At 41.3% G+C, this 14,915-nt stretch overlaps 1 protein-coding gene across 2 annotated transcripts in view; it reads left to right on the top strand.

Moving 5' to 3' along the window:
• LY96 (lymphocyte antigen 96) overlaps nucleotides 1-6,867 on the top strand; it is a 112,272-nt gene extending 105,405 nt beyond the window's left edge. Inside the window, exons 6-7 of one of the 2 annotated variants that reach the window (XR_011606359.1) lie at nucleotides 6,152-6,292; nucleotides 6,444-6,866. Coding sequence is in view for 1 of the 2 variants with exons in the window: in XM_071067406.1 (XP_070923507.1) it covers nucleotides 6,152-6,184 (33 nt within the window). In the remaining variant the exon portion in view is untranslated. Of the gene's footprint in view, nucleotides 1-6,151 lie in introns of both variants that reach the window. The other variant, XM_071067406.1, reaches the window with a different exon arrangement.
• The last annotated feature ends 8,048 nt before the right edge of the window (nucleotides 6,868-14,915 follow it).

The raw sequence follows: 14,915 nt of genomic DNA, 5'->3' as shown, positions 1-14,915 counted from the left end.
CTACATGCATGCTGATCGCCTTTAGGAGGGGACCAGTCTCTGATTCAGCTTTACATCTTTAATAGCTACTGCAGTGCCTGGCACATAGCAGGTGTTCAACAGAGGTTTGTTGAACAAATATTTTTGAACTATTGTGGATTGCGATGGAGGAAATTTTCTGAATGTTGTGCATTTGGTACATTCTTAACATTTGGTAAATATGAATCCTAAAAGTTTAGTGAAGAAAACTTCAGAGAACAAATGTTTACCACAGTGTAGAGTTCTTCAGTTTCCAGGATCGGAGGTGGTGTGTGTGCGGTTGATGTTTTTAGAGTGAGGCAATGGCTCAGCCCCGTGGGAGCAGATTGCATGAGACAAGCACCCGGAATGGGCGAGATAATGCCAGCCAATCTGTCAGATTTCATCATCTGCTGGTCCTGGGCTGGTAAGATTCTTTATATATGCCTCTCTCATGCTTACATCTTGTGAGGAGCTGCCTTCAAATTTCATCCTCTGCAGGTTGCTTATACAACTCAACATCTAAAAATAATAACTTGAGATAGCATATTATTTATTTTGAATTTCGTAAATGAATCTTGGTGTATTTTTTTTGTTGTTAAGCACAGATTCTAATTATTTCTGCTCTGTGATGAAATCTATAGGCATGGAGAAGAGGCAAATCTCTTTCATAGGTTATTTCTTAGTCAAGCAAGAAATAATATTTTTTCTTTTAATTTTATACTGCTAAAATTATAATTATGTAATTATGAAAAAGCAGTTTGGGGAGTAGTCCATTTATGACTCAAGTATGTCGCTGGTACTTTCTTATTGTGCACCAAAAGAAAGGACCAGCAATTTACTTTTTGAATCTGGGAAACCTAATTGTGGGTGGGGTGTGGGTGTTGGCAAATAAAATGTGTGGGTTGGCAAGTTGTTTGAATATACTTGCATGACTGTGGGTGAGGTAGTGGGTGTGTGTATGTGCGCGTGTGTGTAGCTCAGCAATTACAACAAAACCTCATAAGTTTTGGGAAAAGGTGGGACATAATTAACCCATGAGTAGATATCTATCATAATTACACATGCATCCTGTCTTTCTGTGCTAGTATTGTTGAAGATAGCTCTCCTTTAACAAATTGATGATATTTGAAAGTCTTTATGTTCTAAGTAGCTTAAATATCTTCCCTGGACATTATTCGTGTTATTAATTTTCTTTGCAATGCCTTATTTTCAAATGTGCTACAAAGGTAATCTTCAATCAAGGTTGAATTGCTGTTATTGTCAGAGTAGCAGGATCTGAAATGATGAGGTTTGATTGCAATTGTCTTATTTCCTAGCCATGGGAGTAATAATGATAGTTCTTCCCATCAGGTTGAAACAAAGCAGATGATCATCTATGTGAGTATAATGTCTTAGGTGCTTTCCTAGAAATATATTTTATAGTCTGGTTTAACTAGGGAAACAAGCAATTGGTAATTGCTAATGAGTTAGAAGGTACTGTTCAGGAATTTTAAGGCAGATCTTCCATTTTTGGGATAAAAAAGGAATGATTCTGATGGGTTTAAGTATATCATCTCTTCTGCATTCACATATGGCTTTGTGTGAAAAAGAAAGAGACAGTTCTAAATGGGTAACTTGGCAGGAATGCTGGTGATAGGAGATGATTTTACAGAGTTGATAGAAAGAGCAGGTTTGGCCTTGAATGCAGAAATCTGGCCTCTGTGGGCCGAATATAGAGAAAGGACAGTGTGAATGTCCCAATATTGTTGTTCCAAAGGTGTGGCAGCAATATCAAAGCCAAAAATCCATTGTTGGAGCCACGAATCTCAAATTGAGGAAGAATGTTGCAAGTATCCCTTTCATGTAATGAACTGGATCCAGGTTTCATTTGAGTGATAGCTTAATTGCTGGTCAATGACCTTTCTTTTTTTTCTTCTGCTTAAGAGATTAAGCTTTATTCAGGGCACAGCTGAAGAAAGAACAAAGAGTCAGTAAATTAGCAGCATAATCTGTTGAGTCATGAGAACATAAAGCCTTTTCCTACACTCACAGAAGCATTTCAGCTTGGATGACACAGATCTGTCCTTTAAGGGCCATAGGCATTGTTGCTTCTTCCTCCATCCCTCCCTATAGGTTTAATGCCAGCCATGGTGCCCCTTTCCCATTTTTATCATTGAAGTTTTCTATCCTTCCTGTGGGGAAAAATATTCCTCTTCTTACTTCCGTGAAACTGCTCATGAAGGTCACCATGGCCTCCGCCTTGCTGCAGCCAAAGCTTGGTTCTCAGTCTTCATCCCACCTCACCTTGTAGCAGCAGCTGACACAGCTGCTCACTCTCTCCTCCAGCAAACATTTTCTTCTCTTGACTTCCAAGACTCTGCACTTTCCTTCCTACCTCTTCTGCTGCTGGATACATCTCCCCAGATGTTTGTTGCTTCCTTCTCTTTTCATTGACACATCCAGGGCTCAGATCTTAGATCGCTCCTTTTTCTTGCCTTCCACATGCTCTCGGAAATCTCATTTGGTCTCATGGCTGTCTGTGCTGCAAACTCCCACACGAGCACCTCCAGCCCACACCTATCCCTGAATTCCAGACTCACAGAGACAACCATCTATTCCATGTCTCTGCATTTCCACCTTCACGTGTCTGAAACTGAACTCTAGATCTTTCTTCCAAGTTGGCTTTCCTTACCTTCTTTCACATCTCAGTTAAGGACAGCTTCATGTGTTTAAGTGCCCAAGTTAATTGCCTTGGAAGCATCCCTGACTCCTCTCTTTTGCTCACATTTCACATCTAACCTTTCAAAAAACCCCAATATCTGGAATCTCATTACCACTTCTCACTATCTCCACTGCAACCACTTTGGTCTGATCCACAAACATCCCTTGCGTGGATTCTTGCAGTTGCCTTTTAGCTGGTCTTCAAGCTTCTTTCTCTGTCCTCCGAGGTTGATTCTCCCCATTACTCTCAAAGTAAAGGCCAAGGCCCTCATTAAAGCCAATGAAGCTCTGCATGATCTGTCTCTTCCCCTAACCATTCTCTCTCTGACTCCTCTTCCTGTCACTCATCCATTTCAGACACCATGGCCTCTTTGCTGCACCTTTAACTTTCTAGATGTGTTTCTATTTTAGGGCCTTTGCACCTGTGGTTCTGTCTGCCTGGAATGTTCTCTCCCAGGCACGTGCATCATGAACTCCCTCACTTCAAATCCTCTCTCTGATGTCATTTTCTTGCTGAGGTCACCTTGACAACCCTAAGTACCATTGCAACCCCCTCCCCCCAGCCTTGCTGACTCCCCTGCTCTATTATTTTTCTATAACAATTATTGTCTAGTAAGATACTATATAATATGCTTATTTTTATGCTTTTAAAAATTGTCAGCCACTCCCCACTAGAATGCAATCTTCATGGGGGCAGGGACTCTGTCTGTTTTGTATCCCAGCACCTATGATGGTGTATGGCACATAGTAGGTCCTCGGTGGATGTTTATTGAATGAATGAAAGAAAGCTATAGGTGCTAGGGTGGCTGGCTTGCTCCCAGGGTGCCGTGACTACTTTTCTCTCACGTCTTTGATCGGGGGAGACCTCACTTCCTAAAGTGTTTGTTGGGGAGCAGGAGCAAGAATGAAGTTTCCCGGGGGTAGTTTCTGGGAGAGAGAAAAAGAGAGAAGACCATTCCTGCTGTTGCAGGGATGACTTGGGTGGTTCCTACTTGAGTGACGGAGGTGGGTGGTCAGGGAGCCTGGCCTGGCCTGATGTATTTTGTATTCTGATATTTTTGCTTAACATTATATCATGATTAGTTTTAAAAATAATTTTCATGGTGATTATTTTAATGACCGCATACTTAAAATAGAGTGTTAGTGCCCCATCCTTGAAAGCAGATATGTGGATGCATGCAGATGATCATGGATTGCTTTCAAGAATCTGAGGGTAATGTAGTTAAGAGCACAGGTTACAGTTAGGCTGTCTGGGTACAAATCCTGACTCTGGCCCTTTCCACCTGTGTGCCCTTAGACAACTCACTTTCCTTCTCTGTAAAATTGGAATAACAACAGTACCTGTATCGGTAACAGTAGCAGGGTTATTTTGGAGAATAGAAGAGTTGATATTTATATAGTTCTTGGGGCTGAGCATGTTGGCTCATGCCTGTAATCCCAGCACTTTGGGAGGTCAAGGTGGGTGGATCACTTGAGGTCAGGAGTTACCAGCCTGGCCAACATGGTGAAACCCCGTCTCTATTAAAAAATGCAAAAATTAGCTGGGCGTGGTGATGTGTGCCTGCAGTCCCAGCTACTCAGTAGGCGGAGGCAGGAGAATCACTTGAACCTGGCAGGCGGAGGTTGCAGTGAGCTGAGATCATGCCACTGCACTCCAGCCTGGGCCACAGAGCAAGACTCTGTCTCAAATAAATAAATAAATAAATAAATAAATAAATAAATAAGTAAATAGATAAATAAATAAAGTACTTGGACCTCTGTTACTCAAAGTGTTGTCTTCAGACAAGGATCATCAGCAATACCTAGGGGCTTGTTATAATAGAAATGCAGACTCTCAGACCTGGCCCCAGCCCTGCTGAATCAGAAGCTGCCTTTTGACAATATCCCTAGGTACTTTCTATGGCCAGGAGAGAAACTGACTTAAGCAGTGCCTGGAACATAGCAAGTACTACATAATGTTGGTTAAATTTTAGAGCAGTTCTGGTTTTTCACCAGTCATAACTGGTCATAGAAAGATGTTGAAAATCTTGAAATAAGGCTTATTTCTTGTTTGTGTCAGGCAAGCTTTTCCAATAAATAGCTGGGGTGCTGTCTCAGGCCAATCACTGTGTACCTCTGGTCTTCAGCTTACTGGTCTGTGATGTGAGAGTTGGAAATGCGTAATTTCAGAAATATCCTTCCAGCTCTGGCCCTTCGGTATTCAATCTGCCTTTCAATTCACATTTTACTGAGCAGGGAGTTAAAGAAGACCCAAGATTTCTTTTGGAAACTGTATAAAAGTAAGGCCTTGGAAAAATATTTACAAATGTCCCTTATGGTGCAAGCTAATCATGCCAGAATTGTCCAAATTAAAAAAATCTCACCAGTTCATCTTATTATGTCTTTCTATATTCTTTTTTGAGACAGAGTCTTACTCTGTCACCCAAGCTGGGGTACACTGGCGTGATCTTGGCTCACTGCAACCTCCGCCTCTAGGGCTCAAGTGATTCTCATGCCTCAGCCTCCTAAGAAATTTGGATTACAAGAACCCACCATCACGCCTGGCTAGTATTTTGTATTTTTAATCGAGACTGCCATGTTGGCCAGGCTGATCTCGAACTCCTGACCTCAAGTGATCCACCCACCTTGGCCTCCCAAAGTGCTGGGATTACAGGTGTGAGCCACCACACTCAGACCATCTTATTCTGTATTAGTATTTATTTGATGATACTAAGAACTTGCAGGATTCTGTTGCTCTTGACAGCAACTGGTCTATTAATTATTAGCCATTTTAGAATAAAAAACAATGACCCTTACAAATTATCTAACTTTTGGTGACATAATTGCTTCATAGCCCATGATTCAGACAGAGTTAGCAGTTCTTAGAGATTAATTTTCTAAAATGTAACCAGCAATCACACCCTAACAGTCTGAAAGGGCTCCTAGAAAACAGTCCTTACTTTATAGAACAGGAAAATGAAAAGGAAGATGCCTCTCTTGAGAACATTTTTATAACCTCGATCAAGATTTTCAACATCTTTCTGTGATTGGAGGAATACAGGTCCAATTCCTTGGCCTGGTTGGTATTCTTCACCTGTTTTTATTTGGCTTTAAATAATCTTTTATGGACTGAATTTTGTCTGTGTTCTTTCCACAGATTTACATGTTTTTTTTTTTTTTTTTTTTGAGGCGGAGTCTCGCTCTGTCGCCCAGGCTGGAGTGCAGTGGCGCGATCTCAGCTCACTGCAAGCTCCGCCTCCCGGGTTCCCGCCATTCTCCTGCCTCAGCCTCCCGAGTAGCTGGGACTACAGGTGCCGCCACCACGCCCGGCTAATTTTTTTGTATTTTTAGTGGAGACGGGGTTTCATTGTGTTAGCCAGGATGGTCTTGATCTCCTGAACTCGTGATCCGCCCGTCTCGGCCTCCCAAAGTGCTGGGATTACAGGCTTGAGCCACCGCACCCGGCCCACAGATTTACATGTTGAAGCCCTACCTCCTGATATAACTACTGGGAAATAAAAGTAAAATTCTAAGCCCCTCAACTGAGTGAACAGACCTTCTCTTGGCCATAGCAACCCCAGAATAACCTTGAAAACGGTTCTCAGCCATGATGGTATGAGAGGTTGGACACACCTTATTATACCTGCTCCCTCACTAACAGCCATTAGGCCTTCTTCCCTACAGGCTGAATAGAAACCAGCCCTCTCAAAAGACTCTGCTGCTGATATCAACCAACCATCTGATGCTGCCCCTCCCTTTTGCAGTTTCGGTGCAACAACAGACCAGCATTTCTTCCTGATGAGAGACAATTGACCATGGAGTTGTTCTGGCCAATCTACGGAGAATGTGCAGTGAAGGTTTTCATGTCATCTGCTTCATCTTTTGATGCCAGAGGGCCTGAAACTCCACCCTGGGATTATGCTAACACTGCCATTTTTTGTACACAGGACCCATGAAGAGGCACGAAGCTCAACTGTACATGTGCATGTTTTTCCTTTTGTAAATATTAATGACTCCTCCTATAATCTGTTGAATATGTACACTTAACCACCCAACTTACCGTATGTTTCTGTTCCCTTTTCCCCCTCCCTTGAAGTATCTGTTTTTGGCTTCTGACCAGAGGCTACACTTCCCAGCCTCTGGGAATGGCCACCCTGCAGGCTGAAACTCTTCATGAGAAATAAAGCTCTTCTTTCTAAATTTATGAAAGTTGTCATTCTTAAATTGATATGATATTTGGAGGTAGAGCCTTTAAGAAGGGAATTAAGGTGAAACGAGGTCATGAGAGTGGGGCCCCAATCTGATAGGACTGGTGTATTAGTCTGTTTTCATGCTGCTGATAAAGACATACCCAAGACTGTTTATAGAAAAAGAAAACGGACTCACAGTTTCATGTGAGTGGGGAGGCCTCACAATCATGGCAGAAGGCAAACAGCACATCTTACATGGTGGCAGAGAAGAGAGAATAACAGAACTTGTGCAGGGAAACTCCCCTTTATAAAACCATCAGATCTCACAAGACTTATTCACTATCACAAGAACAGCATAGGAAAGGCCCACCCCCGTGATTCAACTACTCCCCAACAGGCCCATCCCATGACATGTGGAAATTGTGGGAGTTACGATACAAGATGAGATTTGGGTGGGGACACAGCCTAACCATAACAACTGGTGTCCTTATAAGAAGAAGAGGTACTAGAACTCACTCTCTTTCTCTCTGCATAAACAGCAATGAGGCTACATGAAGATACAGAGAAAAGGCGTTGTCTGTAAGTTAGCAAGAGAGGCCTCACCAGAAACCAACCCTAATGCCACTTTGATCTTGGACTCCAGGCTTCAGAACTGTGAGAAAATAGCTGTCTGCATTTTAAGCCACCTGGCCTGTGGTATTTTATTATGGGTGCCCAAGCAGATGAATGCATCCTCTTTGCATTTTCTTTTGTTATGGTTCCACAAGGTGCTTGTCTCTTTCTATATGCCCAGGATGTGCCCACTTCCATATCTTTCTCCTGAGTCCTCTTAGGATCGTTTTCCTCTGCACTGCTGCTGTAAGAATCAGTTGGTTTTCATGGCTCTGTTCAAATGACATCTCTTCTGGGAAGCCTTCTGAAGGGGGTTGCATAAGGTCTCTTCCAAATTCATGGTGACCTGGAACCTTAGAATGTGACCTTATTTGGAAATAGGGCCTAAAGACCAATAACTCGTATATTTATAAGAAGAGGAGATGACCCAGAGATGCAAAAAAGATGGCCATGTGAAGACAGAGGCAGAGATTGGAGTGATGCTACCACAAGCCAAGGAATGCTGGTAGCTGGAACAGGCAAGAGTTATCTTCTAGAGCCTTCAGAAGGGGTGTGGCTCTGTTGACACTAATTTTGGACTTTTGGCTTCCAAAACTGTGAGAGAATAAATTCCTGTTGTTTTATGCCACCAAGTTTGTGGTAACTTGTTAAGGCAGCCATAGAAAGCTAATAGGCCTTCTCTGATCCTCCCAGAGGAAAGTTCCCAGGGGACATTTTGCCTCTTCCTGAGACTTTCCACCTTCTATTATAGCTTATTTAATTGCATCCTATTGGTTCACCAAGACTGTGACCCTTGGACGGGAGAATCTTTGAGCCAACAAAGTACTCATCACAGAACCTTGGATATTGCAATGTTTGTAGTCCTCAAAAATGTCTTAAATAAATAAACAGAAGTTCTGGGCATCAAATTTCCTAAGGGAAATAATAGCTTTTTCCTAGGACAAAAATGCTGCAACCATGACATGTGCACATCTACTTCCAGATTAATTTACACAGCAGCATGTAGGGGGAATGAGAATTTCCTACACAATTGTTAGTGATTGTTTATTGAAACTTTATGAGAGAAACATTACTGTGTAGTAGAAAGGGCACAAGACTGGGCATTTAAAACTCTAGAATTGGGTTGGAGTCCAGGTCTTTCTGATTATTAGCTGTGATACCTTAGGTAAGCCATTCTTGGGCTCAGTATCAATATGAACAAAATGAGAATAAAATGGTGAGGTGCTGCCTACCCCATGGGCATGTTAGGAAACTTGCATGAGGTAGGCTATAAGAGAGGGTTCTGGAAGCTACAAAGTCTCTAAGCTTCTGAGCTGGTTTGAGAGTTATCTAGAGTGCCTCGTGGGGTCACAGTCATAGTCACAGAGCTGTAGGAGTTAGACCTATAAGGGAGTTGAAGGATCATATAATGAACACCCCAATACCACATGAGGAAAATGAGTCCAAGAGAAATTGTGACTCACTTATCTACTCTGAATCCAGTGGCCCCACAGTGGGAGCCTGGGTCCCTTCTCACTAAGCTGAGATGCCATAGCAAGAGGCAACTAGCAATGTTTCTTTCTTTGCAGAAACTAATCACAGTGAGCTCATCTGATGGAACAGACAGAACAAGTGCAGGACAATTCTCAGAAACACAATAAGAATGTTATACATAACGTCAAACTCATTTCGTCAGATGATTCTTTGCAGTTCATTTTGAAGAATGTCATAAACATTTTAGCAATCCTAACATGATAAGGGTATAACTAACGATGGCATTTATCCAAGGCTTAGGTTGTAGAATATTATGCCCTAGATATTTGACAGACAGAAGTGTGAATTTTTAAGTCAAATAAATGAGGTGGAGATACCCAGGGAATATACTGGCAAATCAGCAGTTCTCAATGGAAGAGTAAACGTCCATGATGTGATGTAAGTGTCCGTGATGTGATGCAGAGATTGACAGTCTAGTTCCTAGACCTGAAACTGTTAAAATGCTGATTCTGGTATTCCCAGTCGCTTGTTGAAGAAGAGGTTAAAAACCTGTTATAAGACACTGTAGATGTGAGTATTGGTTAACTTTAAAATGTCCCTTACTGTGGGCAAGATCACATAGTTGGATGCATGAAAGAGTGCTCTATTTATTAAGGAAATGAGAACTATGAATGAGAAAGCTGGATGCTAACATTCTCAGATGGGAGCTCATTTTATTTTCTAGTAAAGAAAAACACCAAGGAATATGTCTCAAATTAAGGTTATGCTGTGCTAGATATATGAAGAACTATGTCTTTAAATGACTTAACGGGACATTTTCGAGCAACTCAGCACTTGGCAGGTTTCATTTTGACAAGCAGGAGCAGGTGGGAGGCTCAGGCTTCTCAACCTTGAAGTGATGACCCCAAATGACTTTGTGTTTTCCTGATAGCTGCAAGATAAAATAAGGGTTAATCAACTGTCTGGGGGGAGGTACATCCATTGCTCAGGTGAAGGGGAGAGGATTGTATGACAGATGAATAGAAAGAACCAGTGTCAGGAAAGCACACAGTGACATATGTGCTGGGAAGCACGCTGGCCAGGCATCCCTGGGGTCCGGTGGTAATGGTTTCTGTTCAGCACAAAGGAATTAAACCCAACAGTCAATGGTGCTCACAGAAGCGTGCATACTTCTGCAGCTCTTGAGTGAGAGATTTTTCTGTTTTTCTACACTTGAGAGGAACCGACCCTGCAGAGGCAATACACCTCCAGGCAGGCTTATGCCTTTTCTGAACTTTGAGAGGCTTTAAATGTTTTGAAAATAGGTAACTTTTCTGAAATTGTTTCAAATCGGGACCCTTTTGACACTCTTTTCCACTTTTTCTACTGCTTCTATTTTCTTCATTAGTGCCTCTCCCTCTTCTGCTTCCTCTAATCTCTGTCCCTGCCAGTCTGGGTCAAGTTTCTGGCACCTGACTTGTTTGCCAGGAAAAAGACAACTGCGGTGAAGGAGAAAACCCTTTCCTGCGTGCTCGGCTGCCTTCGGATCCAACGCTCCTAGCTGGGAGATGGGAAGCTGTGGGCTGCGCAGTGGGCCCTATGGTTTTGGAAAGGGGACACCCCACCTCGTGTTCATCTTTGTAGAATCTGGGCAGGTTTGGGGGTCCTCATGAAAGATTTTGAAATTTTTGAAGTCTATACTCTGCCTGTTTTTCTACAAAATTCTTTAGTAGGTGAATCATTTACTTAACACTGTATACTTGGGAGAATGTGATGATGGGGACAGAGCATGCTGTATTGCATGGCCTCTTAGGAAGAAAACACTATGGGCTGCCCTGCAGGAAGCAGGCAGAAACTGTCGTCAGTGAATGTTGGGAGGGTCCATAATGTTGGATTGGAGTAGAACTAGAGTGAGGTATTTGATTTTGGTTCTATTTGTTTGGTATGAAAATTCTATCAGATTCTCTCATGTTCATATTTCTCCCTGTATTCATAAAAGAACAGTTTTGCAAACCAGAAAAAAGATATACACAGTTGGCCCTCCATATCTTTGGGTTCTACATCTGTGGTTTGAACCAATTGCAGATTGAAAATATTCAGAAAAAACTGTGATATGTGTAAGTCTTTGGGAGTTCATGCTGTATAAATAATTACTGTGAAGTTTCCATTTCATATGTGTAGACAGACTCTTGGAAATATCTAAGATAGTAACAATGGGAAGTGGTCATACATTGAAAGAAAGAGAACAGCACAAATTGAATCCGAATCATAATTTTCTAAAGCAAATGTGGATGTGAACATATATTACTGTACAGTCATCCCTGAATGTCTAAGGGAGATTGGTTACAGGGCCCCCAAGGATACCAAAACCTACGAATGCACAAGTCCCTGATCTAAAAACGGTGTAGTATTTGCATATAATCTATTCACATTCTTCTGTATGCTTTAAATTGTCTCTAGATTACTTATAAGGTCTAATACAATGTAAATGCTATGTAAGTAGTTTTCACACGGTATGGTTTAGGGAATAACGATAAGAAAAAAAAGCTATTTATACAGCATGGACTCCCAAAAGACTTACACATATAATAGTCAGATGATGATTTAAAAATTGCTGTGTCAGGTCTTTCAACCTTTAATTCCATTTTTATTTTGCTTTTCTCACTCTCTCCACAAGCACGAATATACTTATATGTAATGTATATAATATTCTTCTAAATCTTGATCATTTGATTGAGGTGGTGTTTGCCAGGCTTCTCCACTGTAGTCACTATTTTTCTCTTTGCAAATAGTAAAAAATTTGTGAGGAGACACTTCACAATTATGTAAACATCCTATTTGTCTTTAAATTTTCCTGCACTTGTTAGCATCCACTGATAATTTCCCAACTCCAACATGCCAAGAAATAAGTGTGGAAGGAATGATGAAGTTAGAAAATCAGAAATCTATTTTTATAAAAAGAATCTGCAACATTTTTTTACTATTCTGGAATGTATTTTATAGGTGGTATAATCTATCTATTTATAACTTCAGCTGTAATATAAAGGAGAAACAAAAGGATGATAATGTATAATAAAAAATAATGTGTATTTCAGTATGTAAATGCTTTGGCACTTCTATACAAGAGGATACATTGGGATTCAGGTGTGTGTCCCTATGTGAGAAATCATGGTTTGGGGATAGCTACATGTGCAGAGGTGGCCTGCTGATGTCTCAGAGTCAGCCAGTGGTATTGTGTTGGTAATGTGATTTTTGAAACCAATGAACAACTTTTGGTAAAATTTGAAATAAAGTGTGCAAAATGTTCCTTCAATTACCCCATATTCACAATCCCACAGAATTTGGTATAAATTAAAATAGTGCAAAAATTATTTGAGTTTAAATCTAAGATGTACATAAAATTTAGATAACGATAGATTTTTTATCTACATGGATGCTGGGCAGGACGTTTGACAAATTGTACAGGGTGTGGATAATTCTTTGGAGTGTGGCACCAATCTCCTCATTTCAGGACATCTGATACCACTGGTTGGAACCCACTAGATATCTTTAGCATACTCTAATCAACCAGACAATAACATAACTCCCACAAATGTCCAAAAACGTCCCCTGGAGGTCTGGTTGAGAAGCAATGTTCTGAGCTCTCTCACAAGCTCAGATTGCTGGCCACTGGTACCCCTCCCCTTTGCCAACAACAACAAAAACACAAAAAGCACATATATTGGTTTTTTCTTGGTGTCCCTGAGTAATGTTCTAGTCATTCACCTGTTTGCTTTAGCCCTCTCTATTGCATCTTGTAGGTCTTGGGCATGAGAGACTTTTTAATTTCCATGGATGCATAATATGTTGATTTGAGGTTTAAGAGAACAATGTCAAATGGCCTGATCCACCATATTTGCCCCTTCATGGAGATGAATACGAAGATTAATATCTCCTTCAGTTAAGACTAGGAAGACAAGGGACATTTTCAAGGACTCAAACCAAAGCTCTAACTCTTCCATATACTTCTCCCCCAACATTTGTAGATGTCTTTAACGTTCCATCAAAGGTTTTGCTCCTTGGTGTTCCTGAATTTAGATCAAAATCTGGAGCAGAAATGTGATCAGATAACAGGAAAGTCTGGTTTTGAAAGGCTATCTTGCCACATTGAAATAAGAAGCCTTATAAATAAGTGCTTGAGTGACCAATAATGCAATTGTGGAGAACCAGCCTATTACTTGAACTTCTAAGTCATTAAGAATGTTTCGACCAAGAAGAGCCTGGCCTACCTGATTTATTAATCTGTTTTAAACAATAATAATGGGAACAAGTCAAAGGAATCTTAAGGAAGGAGAATTGTATTTGAGCTGAGGGGTTTCTGTTGATTGAGTTTGGACAGACATATTATTAATAACTAAAACATGTGGTATTTTTGTTTGTCATCATTGGAGTATTCCTGGAGTCAATTTCCCCTCTGTTTCTCCATTTTTCTCTCTCTTTTGCTTTCCCAGGCCTCCCATAATTTTGCTTTCTTTAATGCTTTCATGTTCCAACATTTTAGGCATGATGAATCTGACTTCTAACTGAACTGAGCAAATGATTTCATTACAGTCATGCTTTAAAATCACATTTACAAATTCTCACAGGTCAGCAGCAGAGATACTGGAAACTGGGAGTGCCTACCAAGCACAGATGGGCTACATTATTTTTGTGGTTTTCACTTTGTTCTTTCAGACTGTTTCTTGAGGCCTTCTCCCATCTAGAATCTTTCTCAGGAGTATTCTGGGTGCTTTGACCTGGATCAGTTGCTACTTTGGCTTGTGGCAACGTGACAAACTGGCACAACAGGACAAAAATGAGTTGACTATTTCAGCTGAATTTCCTGGGAGTTTCATTCACAATAAAGGAGAGGGAGAACAAGTAGAAAACTGGAACGTGCAGCTCCTCATTATCCCTTTGTTGTACCATCATGCAATGAATGTTTACCAAATTCCCTTTATGTCTCATAGTAGAAGGCCACAAGGAGAGTGACTGAGTTCCCATGGCTACCACAAGAGGCCACCAGGTGGGACAAAGAATTCAGGGTGAGGAAGTAGATGGCCTGGTTCCCCATTTCTGTTGTTACCTCCTAGCAGTTAGCATGTCTGAACCTCAAACTCCTTATAAAAACCCCAGTTTTGTCTACAGCTCAGTATGATTGTGAGAGTCAAGTGAAACAAGAAAATCCCAAGGATGAGTTAAAGAAAAAAACCCCACAAGCATTTACAACAGCACAAAGCAGCTTTTCTGAGACCACATAGATGGGAATTAAGTTTCAGGAGTCTGGGGTACAAGCCTGAAAGTACATCCACTCTGTGCCTCCCAGGGCAGCTGAGAAGGCTGCATGTTCCGGAGCAAACCCTTTGAATGAGGGCGGAGTGGGCAAGAGAACAAGTGAGCCATCCTATTGTTTCTTCAACCTCAAAATGTCAAAATTGAACTCATCACTTCTTGACCTTGGCTTTAGGCCACCACTTCCCCTTCATGGCGCTCTCTGGCCCTAATACCCTAGCCTTTTGAAGTTAACAGCACGGAAGGCAACCGTGTCCACCCACAGTGTGATTCTTGGCTGCACTGTGAGGACCAGACACTGGGCCAGAGTGGACGTGGCTCTGATGTCCTATGATTCTCCCCGTTGTATGCTCAGAATCTTGTTTACTAAGTCTGCCAAGAACGGAGACTACCTAGAGAAGGTTTTCACTTAAATAATTCAGCGTGGCATTGAACCAAGTCAACTGGCAAATGATAAAATTGGAGAGAAAGAACTAGATTTAGGATTCAATCATCCAGGCTCTACTCTGGGCTCTCTACTTATTTTTTGTTGGCTTTGGAAAAGTTACTTCACCTGTTTGCACCTCAGTTTCCTAATTTGAAAAAGGGGGTTAATAATCACTGCCACTATCAAGTTACAGGGCTGCTGTGAGAGTCGGATGGAAGGATATATTTGGTGTGTCATCAACTGGC

This window comes from Macaca nemestrina, chromosome 8 (assembly GCF_043159975.1).
Source record: "Macaca nemestrina isolate mMacNem1 chromosome 8, mMacNem.hap1, whole genome shotgun sequence".
Taxonomy (NCBI): domain Eukaryota; kingdom Metazoa; phylum Chordata; class Mammalia; order Primates; family Cercopithecidae; genus Macaca; species Macaca nemestrina.
The sequence above is the reverse complement of the archived record's forward strand: the minus strand, read 5'-3'. Positions and strand labels throughout refer to the sequence as shown.